Source organism: Enhydra lutris, unplaced genomic scaffold (assembly GCF_002288905.1).
Source record: "Enhydra lutris kenyoni isolate GAN:26980312 unplaced genomic scaffold, ASM228890v2 scaffoldscaffold22, whole genome shotgun sequence".
Lineage (NCBI taxonomy): Eukaryota > Metazoa > Chordata > Mammalia > Carnivora > Mustelidae > Enhydra > Enhydra lutris.
In genome coordinates, this window is record NW_019154106.1 from 13,574,858 (window position 1) to 13,598,983 (window position 24,126).

General features: G+C 38.8%; 2 protein-coding genes across 2 annotated transcripts; one reads left to right on the forward strand and one right to left on the reverse strand.

Annotated features, from left to right (window-relative positions):
• Window positions 1–3,394: 3,394 nt before the first annotated feature.
• LOC111149546 (olfactory receptor 1002-like) lies at window positions 3,395–4,339 on the reverse strand. Its single transcript, XM_022506640.1, has one exon. It carries the CDS (start codon window positions 4,337–4,339, stop codon window positions 3,395–3,397), a length of 945 nt encoding a protein of 314 aa, XP_022362348.1.
• Window positions 4,340–21,897: 17,558 nt separating this feature from the next.
• Window positions 21,898–22,842, forward strand: LOC111150152 (olfactory receptor 1002-like). The gene has a single exon (XM_022507545.1). The coding sequence runs from the start codon at window positions 21,898–21,900 to the stop codon at window positions 22,840–22,842; it is 945 nt and encodes a 314-aa protein (XP_022363253.1).
• The last annotated feature ends 1,284 nt before the right edge of the window (window positions 22,843–24,126 follow it).

A 24,126-nucleotide genomic window follows, 5' to 3' on the forward strand; every position in this document is an offset into this window, starting at 1 on the left:
GTTCTAGGTGCCCTATAGCAGAGACTGTGTCTGCTGGGGGATCTTGGCTGGAATAAATGATCTCCAATCATTGTGTTATCCTCCTTACAACTCAAACTCCAGGGAAAATAGTTCAAGTTTAGGTCATATGCCTATAACTTGCTGTGGGAAGTCTGCAGCTCCATTACAATCCTATCAAGATTCTTGTCCACAGATAAGGGAAAAATCTCCATAAGGAAAATAGGTATTTACTGTTGTACACATAAAAGAAGTACATGGATGTCTGTGAGAAACAACTGTGTATTATAGGAAAATCTTGCAAAATACTATGTTTCACCAAAATATCACACTGAAATCAAATCACTACAATAGCCATACAGTGAAAAACAGAATAAAGTTATTTTTTAAAAATATGTTCTAAAAAGTTAGCATTCTTATTACTATTGCATGCCAAATTTCATGTTAAGTCACCCATATGTATCTGTATGCATATTTCCAATTATGAAACATTTTTTATCTTGCAGACAGCCCTTCTTCCAAGGAAACACAGCCAGAGCAGACACCTGAATATATGTCTGCTGATCTATAACATCAAGAAATAAGGAATGGCATCTTAACCATAAATGTATTGTTCAATCTATAAATATACATTGAGCACCTACTATGTGCCAGGCTGTAGCATCATGGACAAAGGAGTGAACATAAGCATCCTTCTAACATGAATCCCCCTTCTACAGGGAAGGACAAAAAAATAATGAAACATATAAATAGATCACATTTGAATATTTATAAGTACTTCAAAAATTAATAAAGAAAGAAGGGAAATTGTTGGAATGTAATACGACCAGAGAATTATTTTAGGTAAAGAGGTCCAGAGGACCTCTCGGATGGCATCATATTTGAGCAGAGACTCAGAGGCAGTAAGGGCTGACCTGCAGCACTGCCCCAGGATGAGGAAACAGGAAGTGGAAAGGCCACTTAAAACCCCAAGAATAACTGAAGAAATCCCACAGAGGATTTCCCACTGAAGGGGAGTGTGGCCTAAGCAGTCTGCTGCTCCCTCCCCTAAAATGCATTCAGACTACACTGCTCAAGGCTACTAAGACAATCAGCTCAGCTCTTTGCATGGTTCTGTTTTCATGGCACAGGGAGGCCTGGAGTGAGTACGAAATAGACCACAATTAATCCATCATAAAGTGCCTGGAAGATCTTACAGATTTATGCAGCAAGGAGTCACCTGGTGAAAAATAACAAGTATTTTCATCTGTTCTCCAAAGTTATCGTTTTTGTCAGCGCTCATATGGCTCATAATAAATCCCTTCTCCCAATTAAGCATTAGGTAATGTCCTCCTTCTTTCAAACTTGCCCATTCCCAAATGGGCATATCATACTGGAATGAAGAAAAATATCTTGAGAATCAGAACAAATGCATATCATACTGGAATGAAGAAAAATATCTTGAGAATCAGAACAAATCAGCGTTAAATCTTTGCCCTCTACTTTGGAAAATTCAAATACTTATTTGAACAAGGTTCTTTTCTTTTAATGAGCCAAATCATAGCATCCATACTCTGTGGAAAACATAACCTAAAACAGAATGTGTACCAATTTCCCAGACACTACCCTTTGCAGAGGGTTTTCTCTATCACCTTTTCTAAAGATACCTTAATACTCTATCTTGGCTCCTGGATTTCATAGAAATCATAGAAATCACCATGTTTATGTACTTAATTTTTAGTCTTTATTTGTTCACTAGCCTATAACTTCCATGAGGACTTTTTGCTTATGAACAGCTCCCAATAAAGTGGTAGGCACATAAGAGGCATATGTAACAACTTGTTAATTAACTGTTGCATCATTCATTGACTCCCATTCATTCTTTTTTTTTTAAGATTTTGTTTATTTATTTGACAGACAGATCACAAGTAGGCAGAGAGAGGAAGGGAAGCAGGCTCCCTGCTGAGCAGAGAGCCCAACATGGGGCTTGATCCCAGGACCTTGGGATCATGACCTGAGCCGAAGGCAGAGGCTTTAACCCACTGAGCCACCCAGGTGCCCCTCATTCTTAATTAAAGGGCATCTTTCTGGATTTTGTCCTGAGTCAGCAGTGAACACGGAGACTATCACTGGCATAAAGCTTGAGGAATAAATATGTAAAAATAATTCTAGGCATTAAAAGCTAATATTTACATTCTTCAACATGAATGAATTAAAATTAAATGCCATTTAAAGAAGACCTTCAAGAGAAGGCAAAGAAATCCTGTGTGAATCTTCAATTTGTACAAGACAAATGTTCCATCCCCTCATTCTTGCATTTGTTTGCTGTATTTAAAAAAAAATGGATAATTGAGAGAATATTGCATCTGGAGAAAAAAATGCAGGAACACATTATGAGGTCATGGGCAATTCATTGAGTATTCTAAACTATCAGTCTTGTCATCTATAAAGTGGAAATTAATTCCCTGCTGATGACATAAAAATCAATAACCAACAATGGTAATAACTACCTTATTTTTTAAATACATTTAAAAATATAAAAAACAATTATAAGTACATAAATAACAGTATGCTAAAGTAATAAAAGTTACATGAATGTGGGAAAAAAAGAACTGCGATGCATTCTGCATTTTATATGCATGAATTACATGATTAGAGTGGCAAAATCTCAACAAGTAGTTACTCGAGTAGCAAAACAGCAGAACAGACATACAAGACCTTTGTCAAATGTCTACTCCAAACGTGCAGGTGTTATTAGAGAGTGCAATTGTTACATATGACCAGAAAAATACCCTTTATAATATTTTTATTAAAAAGAATAAAAGGGGGGTGCTTGGGTGGCTCAGTCATTAGGGATCTGCCTTCAGCTCAGGTCATGATCCCTGAGTCCTGGGATTGAGCCCCTCATTGGGTTCCTTGCTCATCGGGGAGCCTGCTTCTCCCTCTCCGACTCCCCCTGCTTGTGCTCCCTCTCTCACTGTCAGGTAAATAAATAAAATATTAAAAAAAAAAAAGAAAAAAAGAAAAAAAGGTAAACTTGCAAGGAATTTCAAGATCTCGACATCTTGTAAAGCAAAACAGAGGTACTGTTAAGCTCATTGGTTAATATTTTTCCACTTTTCTCATACATAACAAAGCACCTCTCATTTCCCATTACAAAATCTTAAGACTATTCTAAATCTTTGGGATTCTCTAAGCCACTCACTACATTTTAAAGCTCTAAATCTCAATACTGTTAATCAAGAAATGAGAAAATTCCAATGAGAAGATTGTAACCTAAAGATGTTATAGGACTTCAGTGACACACAATAATAAAGAGTGAAGCTCAACATAAAATTTGCACTCCCATCACTCAGTCCATGCTTGTGCATCTTGTGTAAATATCACCTCTCAATCTGTAGTACAAATGGAATCTAGTTTACCCACTCATAAGAAACTGCTTCTTCTCAAACCTCCTTTTGAATGAATCCTTGACCTCCCTGTTTCTCAGGCTGTAGATAAGTGGGTTCAACATGGGAATCGCAGCTGTGTAGAACACAGAAACCACTTTATTGATGTCCAGGGAGAAACTAGAACTAGGGCGTACATAAATGAAGAAGAGTGTCCCATACAGGATGGAGACAGCTGTCAGTTGTGAAGAGCAGGTGGAGAAGGCTTTGCGCCTCCCCTCAGCAGAGCGGATCCTCAGGATAGCAATGACGATATAAATGTAGGAAACCAGGATGATCACACCACTAACAACTCCTAGAGCTCCAGCCAAGATGAAAAGTACAAACTGATTGACCTGGGTGTCTGCATATGCCAGGGACAGAACAGGAAGAAGGTCACAGAAGAAGTGATTGATGATATTTGGACCACAGTAAGGTAGGTGAAAGGTGAAAGTCGTGTGGGTCATAGTGCTCATAAGACCCATTGCATGAGGTCCTACCACCAGCTGCACAAAGACACGCTGGGACATAATGAGAGCATACATCAAGGGCTTACAGATGGCCATATACCGGTCATATGCCATGGAGGCCAGGAGAAAACATTCAGTCACTACAAACTGACCAAAAAAACAGATCTGAGCAGCACAACCCAAGAAAGAAATTACTTTTTTCTCCACAAAGATATCAGTCAACATCTTAGGACCAATGACTGAAGAGGAGCAGATATCCACAAAAGACAAGTGGCTGAGAAAAAAATACATAGGAGTGTTGAGTCGGGGATCCATCCAAATGAGGGTGATCATCCCCACGTTTCCCAGAAGAGTGACAAGATAAACCAAGAGAAATATCAAAAAGAGAACAACCTGATGCTGGAAGTGATTTGTTAAGCCCACGAAAAAAAATTCAGTCACCAAAGTCTGATTTCCATAATCCATTCTCTGATTTAATCTGCAATGAAAAAGAGAAAGACTTTTCTTTACAATCAACTTGTACGTAAATTATTTTTTAAATGAGTTTAACTTCTTTTTTTTTTCAGTTAAAAGTGATAAACTGACACCCAACTCTCTTGAAGTCTATATCTGATGGTCATGCAATCCAGTTGCAAACTATTTGTGCAATAGAGTAAGTCACCAAACCTCACAGCGCTCTTTAATTTCTTCCACAGAAACAGAAATTTTTAAGAGAATCATAGAATTTTAACCCAGAAGAGAACATTGGGGATTATCTGAGACCTGTCCTCCAACTGTGCCAGATTACATTTCTAAAAATCCCTACACTGTACAAAGTATACTTAAAGAAATATTTTATGGAAAAAAAGTATTGTGTGAATTTGATAAAGTTAGGCAAACACCTTCTCTCACTCTAGGCAAAGGGTATTTGGAATGTAACTTCTCCACCAATTCCTTTAAATTTTAGATAAATATTCAGTCATGTCATCTAAAAGATAGACCTGTGATGTCTAAGAAGAGCAAGCTCAAACAAGGGAAGATGGCTTTGACCAGGGTTCAAAATCTTCTGCTGAAACTCCTCAGTGACACCTTATCCCAAACATCTATGATCCTCCTGTCATTAGTTTATATAACCACTAACCTCATCAAACTCCATCAAATTTTTTAGTTTATCAAAAAGATACTAGTTCTTGGAGCACCTGGGTGGCTTGGTGGGTTAAGCCTCTGCCTTTGGCCCAGGTCATGATCCCGGGGTCCTGGGATCGAGCCCCGCGTCTGGCTCTCTGTTCAGCGGGGAGCCTGCTTCCCTTCCTCTCTCTCTGCCTGCCTCTCTGCCTACTTGTGATTTCTGTCTGTCAAATAAATGAATAAAATCTTGAAAAAAAAAAGATACTAGTTCTTAAATATCAGTAAGTGTTATAACTAATTAAGTATTAATAGGAGCTGGGAAAGAAAAGCAATAATTTAAGGATGAAAAGGATACACCTTTACATTTATCCCAGAGAAATGAAAACTTTCTCCACATAAAAACCTGTGTAATTTTGTTCACAGAAGCTTCAATCATAATGGCCAGACATATGAAACAACCAAAATACCCTACAATATGTAAATGGCTCAACAATCTTGGTACATCATACCATGGAAGACTCTTCAGTAAGAAAGAGTGGAAAGAAATATAATACACACACAGTTTGAAAGGTTCTCCAGGTCATTACTTTGAGTTAAAAAGAGCCAATCTCAAAAATTCAGAATTCTATCATTATGACATTTATATAACATTCTCAAAATGGTGAAATGATAGAGATGGAGAACAGGTTATTGATTTCCTGGGATTAGGAAAGGGAGGGAGAGGGACAGTGTAACTGTAAAAGTATAACATGGGTACATCCATGTAGAGATGGAAGAGTTCTGCAGCCTGATTGTCGCATGGGTTAAACAAAGCTATCTACACACAAAGTTAAATGTTATAGAACAAAACACACACATCACATCATTACCAGTTTTCCAGATTTGATGTTGTGTTGTATTTGGTAAGATATACTGTTGGGGAACCCTGAGGGAAGGGATATGAGACTCTGTATATCTTTGCAACTTCTTGTGAATCTGTATTTCAAAATAAAACTCTTTAACAAAGAAGAAGAGGAGAAGGGGGAGGAGGAGGAGGAAGAAGAAGAGGAAGAAGAAGGAGGAGGAAGAGGAGGAGGAGGGAGAGGGGGAAGAAGGGAAAGGGAAGGAGAGGGAGTTGGAGGAAGGAAAGAGGGGAAGGAGAAGGGGGAGAGGGTGAGGGAGGAGAGGAGGAGGAGGAGAAGGAGGAAGAAATGAATGAATGAATGAATGAATGAATGAGAAGTGAGAGGAAAGAGAAATGAGGTTAGGATTCCAAAAATGGGAAATTCAGGAAGGGAGGAACATGTTTTGGATTTTGAAATAATCATAATGATTCCAACAGCACAATTACACAAAAATACCATTGGGCTGTGCAATAGAAGTATGACAGAAATCTAAAAACACTTTCCCCTGGTAAGAAAGACTGAAAAGGTTTTAGCTTAACAAGAAAGTCATGAAGCTAAAGTCTACTGACATTCGGGGCGCCTGGGTGGCTCAGTGGGTTAAAGCCTCTGCCTTCAGCTCAGGTCATGATCCCAGAGTCCTGGGATGGAGCCCCACATCAGGCTCTCTGCTCAGCAGGGATCCTGCTTCCCTCTCTCTCTGCCTGCCTCTCTGCCTACTTGTGATCTCTCTCTCTCTGTCAAATAAATAAATAAAATCTTAAAAAAACATCTACTGACATCCTATGGTCCCATAGGCAAAGGAGCTTGGAAGGAAAGGTCTGGAGGGGTGGAATCCAAGATTAGCCAAAAAAAAAAAAAAAATGTACCTTAGTTGTAAGATATTCAAGAATTTGGTATTTTCTAAGCATACAAACTCATCATAGCTCATCGATATTTGTATTTGCTTTTTACTCAAGGAAGATGTATATGAAAACAATAGTTCATGACTGTCAAAATGCATATTAATTTATTTTTCCCAATCCAAAAATTTATCTAATCCAAAAATTCTAAGATAAAAAAATCATGATCCTAGGTATGCCTGTGACTTTTGGCATGAGCAGCATGGACTTCAGGTCAGTGGATTCAGAGGTTTGCTTTCGACTTATAAAACCCAATGTAAGGAAAAGGAATAAATTAAGAACCAGAGATCCAAACCTCTTAATACTAACATCCTATGAGCCATAAATCCTTCAATACATTTCACTATGCCTATGCCAAAAACAAAATTCAATAAACATGTACATTCAAGTTAGGTCAGTTAAACCAAAAGACACAGACAGCATTTGACTCATACCAAATTATTCTTCATGGTAATCTTAGAGATGATGCTTTCCAGGCATCTGAATGCATTTTTTGTTATCTAAACTTCTAAAGGCAGCTTAGGAAATAACTTAATGTACCTATCAAAGAAACATGTCCTAGATCCATTGCCTGTCTATGTCATAGTGAATTATGAAAGTAGCATTCCTTGCTATAAAAACCAATTACCCTACAAAAATAGACTGCTCATTCTTCTCAGCTTCTCCAGGTGTCTAGGGAGATACACAATACAGTGATACCATCTTGAAACCTGGGCACTCCAAAAAAGGCATTAGTTGACTCAATCTACCCAACACAAAGCAAAGGTTTTTCTAAAGGATTCTCGTGTACATTGGAGCCAATTCCCTCAAGGAACAAAAAGCTCAGGAGAACAGGCCTATAGAGAAAATATTAAAGTTATTTCAAGAGAAAAATACTGTGACTTGAATCCATTGTAATTGCATAAAATAAACCCATCTCTCCCTTTGGGACCACCCCACACACACATGCTTCAAAATCCAGGTATATTTTGAGGGTTTATTTTTGTTGTTTTTGTTGTTTTTAAGTTTATTTATTTATTTAAGAGAAGGAGTGTGAGTGGGGGCAGGGGCAGAGGGAGAGGGAGAGAGAATCCTAAGCAGAGTCTACACTGAATGTGGAGCCTAACACTGAGGCTCCATCTCAGATCCTGAAACCATGACCTGAATAAAATCAAGAGTCAGACACTCAATCAACTGCGCCACCCAGGCACCCCTGAAATCCAGTTTTGAGCCATTTTGAGTCTTCAACTGCTGCATGATGTCACCAGCCTTTGACACTATACAGGTTTGAGAATATAAAGTATGGCCTTGCTTCAGAGGTATTATAATCAGAAGGTGAGTCTGGGTACACAGCAGCATAAGGGACTTCATGATCAGTCCATGAGTTCCAGGATGGTAGAATCATTGTAGCCAGAGGGTTTGAAAAGAGTCTCTTAGATGAGATTATTCTCAAAGGGAGGTAAATATAGGTAGATGAAAATAAGGTGGATTGGGGTGCGTATGCAGCAAAAGAGCTATAAATTTGGACATCATTTTTGAGAGACAGAAGTATTCCACATTGGCTATAAAAATTTCAAATATAGGGGTAGAAAAAATGGGTTTGGGCTCAAACTTCATAAATCTGCTTAGAGAGTATTAATCCATTCAAACCTCATAAGAACTCAGTGAAAGGGGATGAATAGGAAAATCTGGATTCTCCTACCTCTCATCAGGATACTCAGTCCACTTTCTATTTTTTAAGATTTTATTCATTTATTTGAGATAGAAAGAGCATGCAAGAGAGCAAAAGCAGGGACAAGGAGAGGAGCAGAGGGAGAAGCAGACTCCCCACTGAGCAGGGAGCCATTGTCTGTTGCTGGGGTCAGTCCCAGGACCTTAGTATCATGACCTGAGCTGAAGGCAGATGCTGAAACAAATAAGCCACCCAGACACCCCAGTTCACTTCCTATTGGTCCAAGAAAAGCAGGATTCTAACTCAAAATCTTCCTCTCTCTTATTTTTGCTTCTAATGTATTTCTCTCCAGGTAGATCTGCACAATTTTCTTCTTCACTTCATTCAGACTTCTACTCATCATAGAGTCCATCTTCAATCATCCTTTGTAAAAGAGTAAAGCTAACCCCACCCTGACCCTCATCCACTTTCCCTCTTGCACAGTTTTTTTCTTCAGAACAAACACTGAATTTTTATCAATATCATACTATCCTACAACAATTAGTATGGATTTTGTTTAGGTTTTCCACACTATACCTCCAGATTCTGGAATAGTGTTTTAAAGAATAAATGTTCAATAAATATTTTTAAACAATGAGCAAATGAGTAAGTGGACTTGTAATTTTAAAAATGTGGCTACAGGAAGAAAAACCAGATTAATCTAACTTCTTGAAGGTGTTGGGTAAATGTGAAGTTTATGTGATAATGGAAAGGAATTACATTGTTTCTTTAAGAGATCATCCTAGAAGATCAAACTTGAATGGCAGAAGTTTGTTCCTGGATGGGAGACAGAAGAAGTGAGACAAGATTGAATTTAACTGCCAGACTTGGGACAGTGTTTTATATCTTCGCTAGTCTCAACTGCCTGGCTGGCCTTTGACTTCTTCCCTTATACACCTCCTGGAATTCATTTTTTCCAATATCATGAATGATCCAAGAGATCAAAACTAGATCTCAACATCCAGGAGAGTCAACAACTTTTCCTTTGGCTGTTAATGTCTGTTAATGGCTGTTAAAAACAAAATTTTACCTATTTTTATAATAATTATTTCTTAATGTAATTACATGAGAACATGGGTGAAGGGGTTTGTTATTATGATTAGCTTTACCACTTTAATTGACCTTACATAACTGTTGCATTTTGTAGTTCTAAAAGTATGCAACTGTTATTTTGGTTCACTTACAAAAAGCAAATCAAATATTAGAAAATACTTAGTATTATAAAACCTTACATATTTCACCTTATGTTTGTCTAACAACTTTAGCAAGATATTTTCACCTAAATCTTATTCCTAATTACATGTAAGTTAGGTTAAAAAACGTTTTATTTTTCCCTTTTAGATGTGGGTGAAGGCAGAGATCAAAAATGGCTTGTCTAGAGCCACAGGACAAATGAGAAAATATGTACTAGAACTCGTATCTTCTTAGTACAAGTTTCGTGTTCAGACTGAAACTAGAGAAATTAGGAGTATCTTAACAGCAATAATTAAAGGAACAAAACTAATCGCTCAGTAAATCGCTTAATTTCAAAGACTATCGCTGCCCCTCAATAAAGATTTCAGAATTGTGAAAAAAAAAAAAAAAAAAACTAGATCTCATCACACAGATCACTGGACTTTAGAGATACAAGTCCATTTCTGCTACAGTTTCTACTGTCTTTAGGAAAGACATGAGGGCACTAACATCACTAATATGATTGGAGGTATCAGTCCTCTCTAGACCAGACTGGCAGAAGGAGACAATGTTACAGGAATACAGAGCTAGCTGACTGCCACATTGATAATAGGATCCCCAGACAGTAGTAGCCAGTCCGCAGTAGTAAACAACCAGAAGGCAGGAATAGATGATCTAACTAAAAGAATATGTCTTTTATTCTTCCATCTTCTCTTAGTATTTACTTGAAATATGACAACATTCTTTACTATTTTTCTGGCACCACAGTTATACTAAAATAAGGAATTTACTGCCACATTTCTTTTTTCTTTTCAGCATAACAGTATTCCTTGTTTTTGCACCACACCCAGTGCTCCACGCAATCTGTGCCCTCTCTAATACTCACCACCTGGTTCCCCCAACCTCCCACCCCCCGCCCCTTCAAAACCCTCAGATTGTTTTTCAGAGTCCATGGTCTCTCATGGTTCACCTCCCCTTCCAATTTCCCCCAACTCCCTTCTCCTCTCTAACTCCCCTTGTCCTCCATGCTATTTGTTAGGCTCCACAAATAAGTGAAACCATATGATAATTGATTCTCTCTGCTTGACTTATTTCACTCAGCATCATCTCTTCCAGTCCCGTCCATGTTGCTACAAAAGTTGGGTATTCATCCTTTCTGATGGAGGCATCATACTCCATAGTGTATATGGACCACATCTTCCTTATCCATTCGTCCGTTGAAGGGCATCTTGGTTCTTTCCACAGTTTGGTGACCGTGGCCATTGCTGCTATAAACATTGGGGTACAGATGGCCCTTCTTTTCACTACATCTGTATCTTTGGGGTAAATACCCACTAGTGCAATTGCAGGGTCATAAGGAAGTTCTATTTTTCATTTCTTGAGGAATCTCCACACTGTTCTCCAAAGTGGCTGCACCAACTTGCATTCCCACCAACAGTGGAAGAGGGTTCCCCTTTCTCCACATCCCCTCCAACACATGTTGTTTCCTGTCTTGCTAATTTTGGCCATTCTAACTGCTGTAAGGTGATATCTCAATGTGGTTTTCATTTGAATCTCCCTGATGTCTAGTGATGATGAACATTTTTTCATGTGTCTGATAGCCATTTATGTCTTCATTGGAGAAGTATCTGTTCATATTTCTGCCCATTTTTTGATGTGATTATCTGTTTTGTGTGTGTTGAGTTTGAGGAGTTCTTTATAGATCCTGGATATCAACTTTTGTCTGTACTGTCATTTGCAAATATCTTCTCCCATTCCGTGGGTTGCCTCTTTGTTTTGTTGACTGTTTCCTTTGCTGTGCAGAAGCTTTTGATTTTGATGAAGTCCCAAAAGTTTATTTTGGCTTTTGTTTTCTTTGCCTTTGGAGACATATCTTGAAAGAAGTTGCTGTGGTTGATATCGAAGAGGTTACTGCCTATGTTCTCCTCTAGGATTCTGATGGATGCCTGTCTCACGTTGAGGTCTTTTATCCATTTTGAGTTTATCTTTGTGTACGGTGTAAGAGAATGGTCGAGTTTCATTCTTCTACATATAGCTGTCCAGTTTTCCCGGCACCATTTATTGAAGAGACTGCCTTTTTTCCACTGGATATTTTTTCCTGTTTTGTTGAAGATTATTTGCCCATAGAGTTGAGGGTCCATATCTGGGCTCTCTACTCTGTTCCATTGGTCTATGTGTCTGTTTTTATGCCAGTACCATGCTGTCTTGGTGATCACAGCTTTGTAGTAAAGCTTGAAATCAGGTAACGTGATGCTGCCAGTTTTAGTTTTGTTTTTCAACATTTCCTTAGCGATTTGGGGTCTCTTCAGATTCCATACAAATTTTAGGATTATTTGATCCAGCTCTTTGAAAAATACCGGTGGAATTTGGATCTGAATGGCATTAAAAGTATATATTGCTTGAGGCAGTATAGACATTTTTAACAATGTTTATTCTTCCGATCCAAGAGCATGGAATGGTCTTCCATCTTTTTGTGTCTTCTTCAATTTCTTTCATGAGTGTTCTGTAGTTCCTTGAGTACAGATCCTTTACCTCTTTGGTTAGGTTTATTCCCAGGTATCTTATGGTTCTTGGTGCTATAGTAAATGGAATCGATTCTCTAATTTCCCTTTCTGTATTTTCATTGTTAGTGTATAAGAAAGCCACTGATTTCTGTACATTGACTTTGTATCCTGCCACGTTGCTGAATTGCTGTATGAGTTCTAGTAGTTTGGGGGTGGAGTCTTTTGGTTTTCCATATAAAGAATCATGTCATCTGCGAAGAGAGAGAGTTTGACTTCTTCATTGCCAATTTGGATACCTTTTATTTCTCTTTGTTGTCTGATTGCTGTTGCTAGGACTTCTAATACTATGTTGAACAAGAGTGGTGAGAGTGGGCATCCTTGTCGTGTTCCTGATCTCAGCGGGAAGGCTGCAAGCTTTTTCCCATTGAGGATGATATTTGCTGTGGGTTTTTCGTAGATAGATTTGATGAAGTTCAGGAATGTTCCCTCTATCCCTATACTTTGAAGCGTTTTAATCAGGAATGGATGCTGGATTTTGTCAAATGCTTTTTCTGCATCAATTGAGAGGACCATGTGGTTCTTCTCTCTTTTCTTATTAATTTGTTCTATCACATTGATTGATTTGCGAATGTTGAACCATCCTTGTAGCCCAGGAATGAATCCCAACTGATCATGGTGGATAATCTTTTTAATGTGCTGTTGGATCCTGTTTGCTAGGATCTTGTGGAGAATCTTAGCATCCATATTCATCAGTGATATTGGTCTGAAATTCTCCTTTTTGATAGGGTTTTTGCCTGGTTTGGGGATCAGGGTAATGCTGGCTTCATAGAAAGAGTCTGGAAGTTTTCCTTCTGCTTCAATTTTTTGAAACAGCTTCAGGAGAAACGGTGTTATTTCTTCTTTGAAAGTTTGGTATAATTCCCCAGGGAATCCATCAGGTCCTGGGCTCTTGTTTTTTGGGAGGTTTTTGATCACTGCTTCAATCTCATTACTAGATATCGGTCTATTTACTAGATATAGGTTGTCGATTTCTTCCTGGTTCAATTTTGGGAGTTTATAGTTTTCCAGGAATGCATCCATTTAATCTAGGTTGCTTAGCTTATTGGCATATAACTGTTGATAATAACTTCTGATGATTGTTTCTACTTCCTTGGTGTTAGTTGTGATCTCTCCTTTTTCATTCACAATTTTATGAATTTGGGCTTTCTCTCTTTTCTTTTGGATTAGTGTGGCCAATGGTTTATTGATCTTATTGATTCTTTAAAAAAACCAGCTTCTAGTTTCATTGATACGTTCTACTGTATCTCTGGTTTCTACCTCATTGATCTCAGCTCTAATCTTGATGATTTCCCTTCTTCTGTGTGGAGTCGGTTTGATTTGTTGTTGATTCTCCAGTTCTTTAATGTGTAGAGACAGCTGCTGTGTTCTGGATTTTTCAATTTTTCTGAGGGAGGCTTGGATGGCTATGTATTTCCCCCTTAGGACCGCCTTTGCTGTATCCCATAGGTTTTGGACTGAAGTGTCTTCATTCTCATTGGTTTCCGTGAATTGTTTCAGTTCTTCTTTGATCTCCTGGTTGATCCAAGCATTCTTAAGCAAGGTGGTCTTTAGCTTCCAGGTGTTTGAGTTCCTTCTGAAGTTTTCCTTGTGATTGAGCTCCAGTTTCAAAGCATTGTGATCTGAGAATATGCAGGGAATGATCTCAGTCTTTTGGTATCGGTTGAGTCCTGATTTGTGACCCAGTATGTGGTCTATTCTTGAGAAGTTTTCATGTGCACTTGAGAAGCATGAGTATTCTGTTGTTTTAGGGTGGAATGTTCTGTATATATCTATGAGTTCCATCTGGTCCAATGTGACATTCAATGCTCTTGTTTCTTTATTGATTTTCTGCTTCGATGATCTGTCTATTTCTGAGAGAAGCGTGTTAAGATCTTCTACTATTAATGTATTCATATCAATATGACTCTTTATCTTGATTAACAGTTTTCTTATGTAATTGGCTGCTCCCATATTGGGGGCGTAGATATTTACGATTGTTAGATCATCTTGGTGGATAGTCCCTTTAAGAATTATGTAGTGTCCTTCTGTATCTCTGACTACAGTCTTTAGTTTAAAATCTAATTTATCTGATATGAGAATCGCTACCCCAGCCTTCTTTTGAGGCCCATTGGCATGAAAGATGATTTTCCAACCCTTCACTTTCAGTCTGGGTGTATCTTTAGGTTCAAAATGGGTCTCTTGTAGACAACATATGGATGGGTCCTGTCATTTTATCCAATCTGCAACCCTGTGCCATTTTATGGGCGCATTTAGGCCATTCACATTGAGAGTGATTATTGATAGATACGTTTTTATTGACATCGTGTTACCTTTGAAGTCTTTCTTTCTGTAGTTTGTCTCTATATTTCTGTTCAATGCTATTCTTAGGATTTTTCCTCTTTTATAGAACCCCCCCTTAATATTTCCTGTAGTGTCGGCTTGGTGGTTGCATAGTCTTTTAAGCTTTGCGGGTCTTGGAAACTCTTTATCTCTCCATCCATTTTGAATGTCAGTCTTGCTGGATAAAGTATTCTTGGCTGCATGTTCTTCTCATTTAGTGCCCTGAGTATATCTTGCCAGCCCCTTCTGGCTTGCCGGGTCTCTGTGGACAGGTTTGACGTTATTCTGATGGGCTTTCCTCTGTAAGTAAGGAGCCTCTTTGTCCTAGCGGCTTTCATGAGATTATACCTACAATTATGATTCCTCAATTTGACTATCAGGTGCCTTGATGTTTTTCTGGAATCTATAATCTTGGGTGGAGACCGTTCTGCCTCTAGTACATGAACGCTGGTTCCATTTGCGAGATTGGGAAAATTTTCATGAAGAACTTGTTCCACTATATCTTCTTGACTTCTTTCTTTCTCCTCCCCTTCAGGGATTCCAATAATTCTGATGTTGGAACGTTTCATGGCATCATTTATTTCCCTGATTCTGTTTTCATGACTTCTAAGCTGTTTGTTCCAGGCTTCCTCCTGATCCTTTCTCTCTATCTTTTTGGTCTCCAGATCACTAATTCTATCTTCTGTCTCAGTTACCCTAGCTTTGAGAGAATTTAGATTAGATTGGAACTCATTGAGAGCATTGTGAACCTCAGCCCTGGTAGCTTTTAGCTCTGCCCTAACATTGTGAACATACTGTCTGGTCGCTTTCAGCTCGGCCCTAATCAATTCCATTTGGTCATCCATGGCTTTCTCCAACGTAGCTATTGCCTGGATAATTGTTAGCCTGAATTCTCTTTCCGACATATTGTCTAGTTGATAGCCGTTAGGTCTGTTGCAGAAGGTCCATCCTCTGTATTTTTCTTCTGTTGGGCATTCCTCCTCCTAGTCATTTTGGTGAGAGATTGCTGATCGGATGTAGCTGGATGTATTGACCGTGGTGCAGTCTGGGTGCACCCTGGAACACTTCTGAGCATTCAGGATTCCCCACCCAAATGAGAGAAAAAAGAAAAGAAAAAGAAAAAATAAAAGAGAGAGAGAGAAAGACAGGAAAGAAAGGGAAGATGAAAGAGAAGGTTCAGCCCAAATGGGCCCCAAGGTAAGATTTATGAGGTATATAAACATAAACAGACAAACAAAATGACTGATAAAAGTATACAAGAGGAAAAAAAAAGTAAATATGCAAATAAAGGAAGAACCTTGTTGAAAAGAACCCCAAGTGTAAGATTTATATACTATCAAGACAAACACAAAAACACAGAAACACTGGTGGAAGAAAAAGATGGGAGAGTGGTTATAAATTCTCAGTGTGGGCGAGGACGGTTGTTTTGATTCTTCCTGGATGTACCTTGATATCTTTGTTAAAGGACTCAACTTTCCAAGGTAAAGGGGGATTAAAAATTGGTTTACCTATAGGGGTAGTATTGACTGGGGAAAGGGGATTACTTTGAAGTTTAACTCTATATGAATATTAGAAAATAAAAATAAAAAAGGAATAAACTAGACTAAACTAAACTAAAATTTTAAAAAAATTCAAAAAATAGAAATGCAAAAGAGAAACACAGGTGTATGTATCAAAAAGTTCAGGTTAGAAGGTTATTATGGAATTTGATGTACTGGACAGCTTGCTGTGATGGTAAATAGGTTAAAAAAGTATCTATATAAAAAATTGAGCCAGAATAGTGGGAACAAATTAAAAATAAAAGTTGTCCTATGAAGTAGTGGTGGTGGTTCTCTTGTCGTCTTTTTTTTTTTTTTTTTCTTTCCTGGTTGGTTTTCTGGGGGAAGGGCCTGCCACGTGGGTTTTCAGTCAATGATGTTCCCTGAGTTAAGTCCTCCAGTCCCCCTCAAGGGGGTGGGCTCTGAGGAAACCGGTTTTTTCAGGCTTTTGTTCTCTGGAGGTTTTTATGTTTGTTCACCTTTTTTTTTTTTTTTTTTTTCCTCTCGCCTTGACTGCTTTTGATGGTTTTTGTAGGTTTAGAGGAAAGCAAACTGCACCCTGACCTCCCTCTCAGAGAGAAGCCTCAGTCTGTTCTTCTGTGGGTGTCGCAGAGCCCATATAAATCCCCCCTTGGCTGCTGGCAGAGCAGGTTCCGAGTCGCGGTCCCTGGGAACGCAGGATCTTCTGCTTGTACCCAAAACCAAAGCAGCGGCAGCTGTTTGGGCAGCTCCAGACCGCCAGAGAGGTTCCAAGCAGCGATCACACCCTGAGATTTTCCCACTGGCCTGGGCTGGTGCCTGGTCTTTCTGGGTCTAAGAGCGCCCGGTTTGCGCGCGCCTTTTTCAGGGGAGGCTGTGGGTCGCGTGTGCATCTCAGGCTCTGAGAACGGGGCGCAGGTCCTAAAGCATGAGGCTGGGCCTTTGTGCACCTCTCTCAGGGGGGAGTTTGGGGCACGCGTCTTAGGCTCTGAAACAATGGCGTGTGTCAAAGAGCGCCGGCTGGACCTTTGTACCTCTCTCAGGGGAGGATGAGGGGCGCTTGCATCTCAGGCTCTGTACCAGGGCTCGCGAGTTCTGCCATCCGGCGTGGCTCCCATCCCCTCACAGGGGCCAGAACCCAGGCAATCTCGGGCACGCAGGCGGCTCAGGGACCAAGACCTGGTTTCTCCGCCGCACTCTCTCTGGCTCAGCGCCAGGGGAGGCTGTCCTGGGACCGGGGACTTAAGCCCCTGTCCCTAGCCACCCGGATTCCCACAATTTCCCCCCCGTGCGATCTTTTGCTCTTTTGGAGTGCTTTCAACCAGTCTCCAAGTTAATGCTGGTCCCCAGATGCAGGGTACTCTCGCTCGTATTAGGGGTATTACTTTCCAACCGGTCACCTCTGGTGGCTCCCTCCCCCTTTTGTTTATCTTCCAATATCAGTCCACCTTTCCCACTCCGCTTTACCTGCCCACTGGCGTCTTCTGCCCCTGTAGAGATCCAGATGTGTATAATTCTGATCTCAGGCTGATTTCATGGGTGATTGGAGTTCTTTGGTAGGTAATCAGCTCACTTTAGGGTACAGGTTGAAAATACACCTCCTCCTACTTCCCCATCATCTTGTCCCCACCCTCTCCCCGCTTCTCTCTCTTATTGCACTAATCATGAACAAAGTCCTCCTTGATTGTATGAGCTACACCTGATGTAATTTTTCTTTGATGGTAATTTCACTCCCTGATATATAACTACAAGAAATGCATGCTCAAGAACACTAAATGATATGCACAAAAACGTCCATTGGAGAAAAATGTATAAAGGTTACAAACTGGAAAGATCTCAAATGCTCCACAACAAAAGAAGGGATAAATCATTCACGGAATATCCATATCATGAAATGCTAACAGCAATAAGAGTATATTTTTCAGCAAAAGGTGAATTTCACCAAGAAAGTGTGGATGGTGAAAATGCTTTATTTTCTTTTATGCTATTGTTACTTCCAATTTTATTGAAGTATAGTTGAAAAATATTAATTGTATATCTTTAAGATATATGATGTGGTGAGTTAATAAATGTATACGCTGTGAAATATTTACCACAGTCAAGGCAATGAACACATCACCTCACGTAGTTACCTTTTTTTGTGTATTTTTTTTGTTCTATGTTGAGAATACTTAAGATCTAATATCTTAGTAAATTTCAGGTATACAATACTAGTTATTAATTATAGTCACCGTGCTGTACAGTAGATTTCCAGAACTTATTGATCTTGTACCCTTTGACCAACATCTTCTCATTTCGCCCACCCTGACCCCTGACAACCACTGTCTTAATCACTGCTGTCAGTTCCACTTTTTTAGATTCTACATCTAAGTGACATCAGACAATATTTGTCTTTCTCTGGATGGCTTATTTCATTAAATGTAATGCCTTCCCTTTCCATCCATATCGTTGCCAACTGCTGAACTTCCGTCTTTGTTTTTCATGGCAGGATGCTTCTTTCCTATGTTTTCTTCTAGGAATTTCAAAGGGAGGGGACAGTACCAAAGGGAGAGAGAGTTTTATTTTGTGTAATTACCCTTGACTCAAAGTCCCAAAATTATTTTCTCAAAAGATATTATCTTCTCTCTAGTTCTGATCTCCTGGGTTTTGGCTCCTTGAGGGAGTTAGCTCCAATGAACGGAATAACCCTTTAGAAAAACCTCTCTTGTGTGTTGTGCAGATTGAGTCAAGTCTTTTTAAAGGTGCCATCAGAATGCCCAGGTTTCAAGATGGTATCACTGTATAGTGTATCTTCCTAGACAAATGGAGAAGCTGAGAAGAATGAATGGTCTCCATTTGTAGGGTAATTCATTTTTATATCAGGGAATGCAACTTTCATAATTCACTATGACATAGACAGGCAATAGGTCTAGGGCATATTTCTTCAGGTAGGTGTGTTAAGTGATTTCCTAAATTGCCTTTAGATGTCTAGATATTTAAAAATTGGTTTAGAAACCTGAAAAAGCATTGTCTCTAAGCTTACTGTGAAGCATAATTTGGTATAAGTCAAATGTTTAATCTGTGTCTTTTGGCTTAAGGACCCAACTTGAATGTCCATGTTGGTTGAATTTTGTGTCTGGCATAGATAGTGAAATGCACTGTAGGATTTATGGCTCATAGGATGTTAGATTTAAGAGGCCTTGGCTTCTCTGGCTCTTAATTTCTTCCCTTTCCCTATATTGGATCTTACAAGTAGAAAACAAACCTCTGAATCTGCTGAGTTGAATGCCAACTTCTCATGCCCAAAGTCACATGTGAAGATTATATTATGGTTCCTCTGCTTTAGAATCTTTGCACTGGGGATGCCCAGGGCAAAATAATGTGATAGGCATTTCTACATTTAAGAACTATGGTCTTTATGGGATGCCTGGGTGGCTCAGTTGGTTAAGCAGCTGCCTTCGGCTCAGGTCATGATCCCAGCGTCCTGGGATCGAGTCCCACATCGGGCTCCTTGCTTGGCAGGGAGCCTGCTTCTCCCTCTGCCTCTGCCTGCCATTCTGTCTGCCTGTGCTCGCTTTCTCTCCTTCCCTCTCTCTGATAAATAAATAAAATCTTAAAAAACAAAGAACTATGGTCTTTACACAAGATTTCAATTTGAACACAAAAGTTTTAAAAACATAATAATTATTGGTGATGTATGTACTTACCTTTGTTCATAAAGGCAATTATTTGAGAAAGTAGATGTGTGTATTCTAGCTCAAGTTTTATAAAATGTTATGTCCTGAATTTGCAACTCTCCATCTTCCATGAGTAAATATCAAATGCAAATATCAGTGCCTGAGATGAGTTTGTATGTCTAGAAAAAATTAAATTCTTGAACATCTCACTACTAAAGTATTATTTTCTTCTGACTGATCTTGGATACCACCTCCCCCAGGCCTTTTCCTTCCAAGCTCCATTTCCTCTGAGACCATAGGACATCAGCAGATTTTTACTTCATTACTTTCCTGTTAAGCAAAACCCTTTCCAAGCATTCTTACCAGGGGAAAGTGATTTTAGATTTTTGTCATTACTTTCCCTGCTGCACAGCCCATTGATATTTTTGTATGATTGTGCTGTTGGAATCATTGTGATTATTTCAAGGTCCAAAACATATATTTCTTTTCCTCAGTTTCCCATTCCTCTCACTTCTCATTCATTCATTCATTCATTCACTCATTTTTTTTTTAAATTTTCTTCTGAAATAATGATCCACAGGAAACTTCAAAGATGTATAGACTGGCTCACATACCCTTCACCCAGGATCCCCCAGTGGTACACCTTACCAACGACAGCACAACATCAAATCCAGGAAATTGACATTGGTGTGATGTGTGTGTGTACTGTTCTATACCATTTTACCATGCCTGTAGATATGTTTAACCTATGTGAGAACCAGGGTGCTGAACTCTTCCACTTCTACAAGGGTCTCCCTGTGCTACCCTTTTAGAGCCGCACCTCCACCCCCCTTCCCAGCTTTCTGAATTCCGGGCAAGCACTAACCTGTTCTCCATCTGTATAATTTTATCATTTGGAGAATGTCATATAAATGGAATCCTAAAAGTTTTGAACTTTTGAGGTTGACATTTTTCAACTCAGTGTAATTCACCAAGGTGTTGTGTGTATCATATTTTGATCTCTTTCCTACTAAATAGTTTTCCATGGTATGGATGTGCCATAGTGTGTTTAACCATATACATATTATAGGAAATTTTGATTCTTTCCAATTTTTGAACTTGTATGAATAAAATTGTATATGTTTGTTTTGTTTTTGTGAACATAGATACTCATTTCCCTGGGATAATTGTCCAGAGATACCCTATGATTTTTAAAATTTTTATATTTTTCTCTCAAGCACTTAATAACACTAGTTGGGGCACAACAGCTACTCGATATTTAAAAAGTGGTCTTTTCTTTGCTGGCTTAAAATTTCAATGAAGTCAATCAATTAGTGAGAATATAGAGCATCGATATGGTGGCTCACAGGTGTTTTGGAGAAAGAGTCATAGTAAGGATAGTGTTGAGGTTGTGATCATGTTGTAAAGCTAACTTTTCTTGTTCTCAGCTTGCCCTCCTCCTTGGACATAAAAACATATACTTTAGACCACTCAAGTAATTATAATTGCTATAGTCTAAGGGGATTGAGGAACAAATTACATTGCCCAAACTAGTTTACCCTTATTTGTTAGTGAGAATGGGTATCATGCAGAATTCATTGAATTCACATCGCCTGTTTAAAAATTTTTCATTAACATGTAATTTATTATTAGCCCTAGGGGTACAGGTCTATGAATCATCAGGCTTGCACACTTCACAGCACTCACCATAGCACATACCCTCCCCAATGTCCATAACCCAACTACCCCGTCCATACCATCCATATCCCCAGCAAATCTCAATTTGTTTTGTGAGATTAAGAGTCTCTTATGGTTTGTCGCCCTCCCATTCCCATCTTGTTTCATTTTTTCCTTTTTCATCGAAATGTTAAAAAAAAAATCCTTGGTTCAAAGCTAAATACTTGTATAAATATAACCTAGAGTAATTAGAGGAGTTGCTTTAGATAATGCCCAATATTCATTTGTAGTTTAAAAATCTATGATTCTATTAAAAAAATTCTCTTTCTGTGGAAGAAATTAAAGGTCCCTGTGAGGTTTAGTGACTTAATCTGTATTGCATATATCATTTGCATATAGATAGCATGACTTAAAGATGTAGAATTCAAGAAAGTTGAAGGTAATTATATCCTTTTTTAACTGAAAAAAAAGAAGTTAAATTCATTTTAAAAATAATTTATGTACAAGTTGATTGTAAAGAAAAGTCTTTCTCTTTTTCATTGCAGATTAAATCAGAGAATGGATTATGGAAATCAGACTTTGGTGACGGAATTTTTTTTCGTGGGCTTAACAAATCACTTCCAGCATCAGGTTGTTCTCTTTTTGATATTTCTCTTGGTTTATCTTGTCACTCTTCTGGGAAATGTGGGGATGATCACTCTTATTTGGATGGATCCCCGACTCCACATGCCCATGTACTTTTTTCTCAGTCACTTGTCTTTTGTGGATATCTGTTGCTCTTCAGTTATTGGTCCTAAGATGTTGACTGATATAACTGTGGAGAAAAAAGTCATCTCTTTCTTGGGTTGTGCTGCCCAGTTCTGGCTTTTTAGTCAGTTTGTAGTGACTGAATGTTTTCTCCTGGCCTCCATGGCATATGACTGGTATATGGCCATCTGTAAGCCCTTGTTATATGCTCTCATTATGTCCCAGTGTGTCTGTGTGCAGCGGGTGGTAGGGCCTTATACCATTGGTCTTATGATTTCCATGACCCACAAAACCCTTGTCTTTCACCTGTCTTATTGTAGCCCCCAAATCATCAATCACTTCTTCTGTGACCTTCTTCCTGTTCTGTCCCTGGCATGTGCAGACACCCAGGTCAATCAGTTCGTTCTTTTCATCCTGGGTGGAAGTATAGGAGTGGTCAGTGGTGTGATCATCCTGGTTTCCTACATTTACATCATCATTGCTATCCTGAGGATTCGCTCTGCTGAGGGGAGGCGCAAAACCTTCTCCACCTGCTCTTCACACCTGACAGTTGTCTCCATCCTGTATGGGACACTCTTCTTCATCTATGTATGTCCCAGTTCTGTTTTCTCCCTGGACGTCAATAAAGTGGTTTCTGTGTTCTACACAGCTGTGATTCCCATGTTGAACCCACTTATCTATAGCCTGAGAAACAGGGAGGTCAAGGATTCATTCAGAAGGATGTTTGAGAAGAAGCAGTGTCTCATGCGTAAGTAAACTAGATTCTGTTTGTACTACAGATTGAGAGGTGTTATTTACACAAGACGCAAGAACATAGGCTGGTTGATGGGAGTGCGGATTTTATGTTGAGACTCACTATTTATTACTCTATGTCTTTGAAAAGTCACTCAACATCTCTAGGTTGCAATTTTCTCCTTTGTCATTGGCGAGGAAGGTGTTTTAAATCGTTCAGCTGACATGAGAGGAATATTGAGCTTTAGTGCTTTGAAAATACTTCCAAGGATTATGAGTAGGATATGAGAGGTTCTTTGTTAAGTCCTGAACAAGTTTGATCATCATCAGTGACTGGACAGTACTTCTGTCAAGCTCACAAAGTTTTGAGATCTCTCAGTTGTCTGCAAGGTTGGCCTTGAATCTTTAAACATAAACCATTAACAAATGTATTATGGTCAAAAGTTAAAAATTTCAACTTATAAGATAAATATGTCTTGGGAGTGTAATGGGAATATGGTGACTCTAGGTAATAATTCTGTCCTGTACATTTATATGTTGCTAAGAGATCAGATCTTAAATGCTCTCTTCACTTGAAAAAAACGTATAAGTACATAAGGTGATCTATGTTAACCAAACTTACTGTGGTGATCATTTTTAACATACATAGGTATTGAGCTAGCATGTTGTATACCTTGGACTAACACAATGTGATATGTGCATTATATTTCAAGAAAATGGAAAAAAGTGAATTATTCAGAAAACATGTAACCATAGTACTCTGTCTGCTATACTACCTTCGTGTTTGGAGTGGGCATTTTACAAAGGCCTTGTACATCCCCAATACTCCTCTCATAGCAATGACTGTTGAGATTTTGCTGCTATAGTTACATGAGTCATGCATGTGAAAGGCAGAATGCATTTCAGTTCTTTAATAAAGTGTTTATTGCTACTGTGATTTATTGAATTTTGTTTCATAGGCAGAATGTGATTTTATTTTTGTAGATGTTCAGTCTGGCACACATGAAGAATCAATGTATTACCCACGACCACATAACTTTGGTCACACTTTTATTTTCTCCAGGTACTATATTCTTTCAATCATACTTTTGTGTTTCATTTTCTGGAATGTAGTAACAAGTCTAAGAAATGAGGGGGTTGACCATGTTTTTTTGTGACTGTAAACCTCTGTCTTCTCTTGAAGGCTTTCTTTAAAGGATGTAAATAATCTCTAAGTCACTAGAATATGTTTGCTTGTTTTGCTTGTTTTTCATCAAGGTTTCTTTCAGTTTTTGTGACTGGGCTGGGTAATGATGTGGGTCACGATGC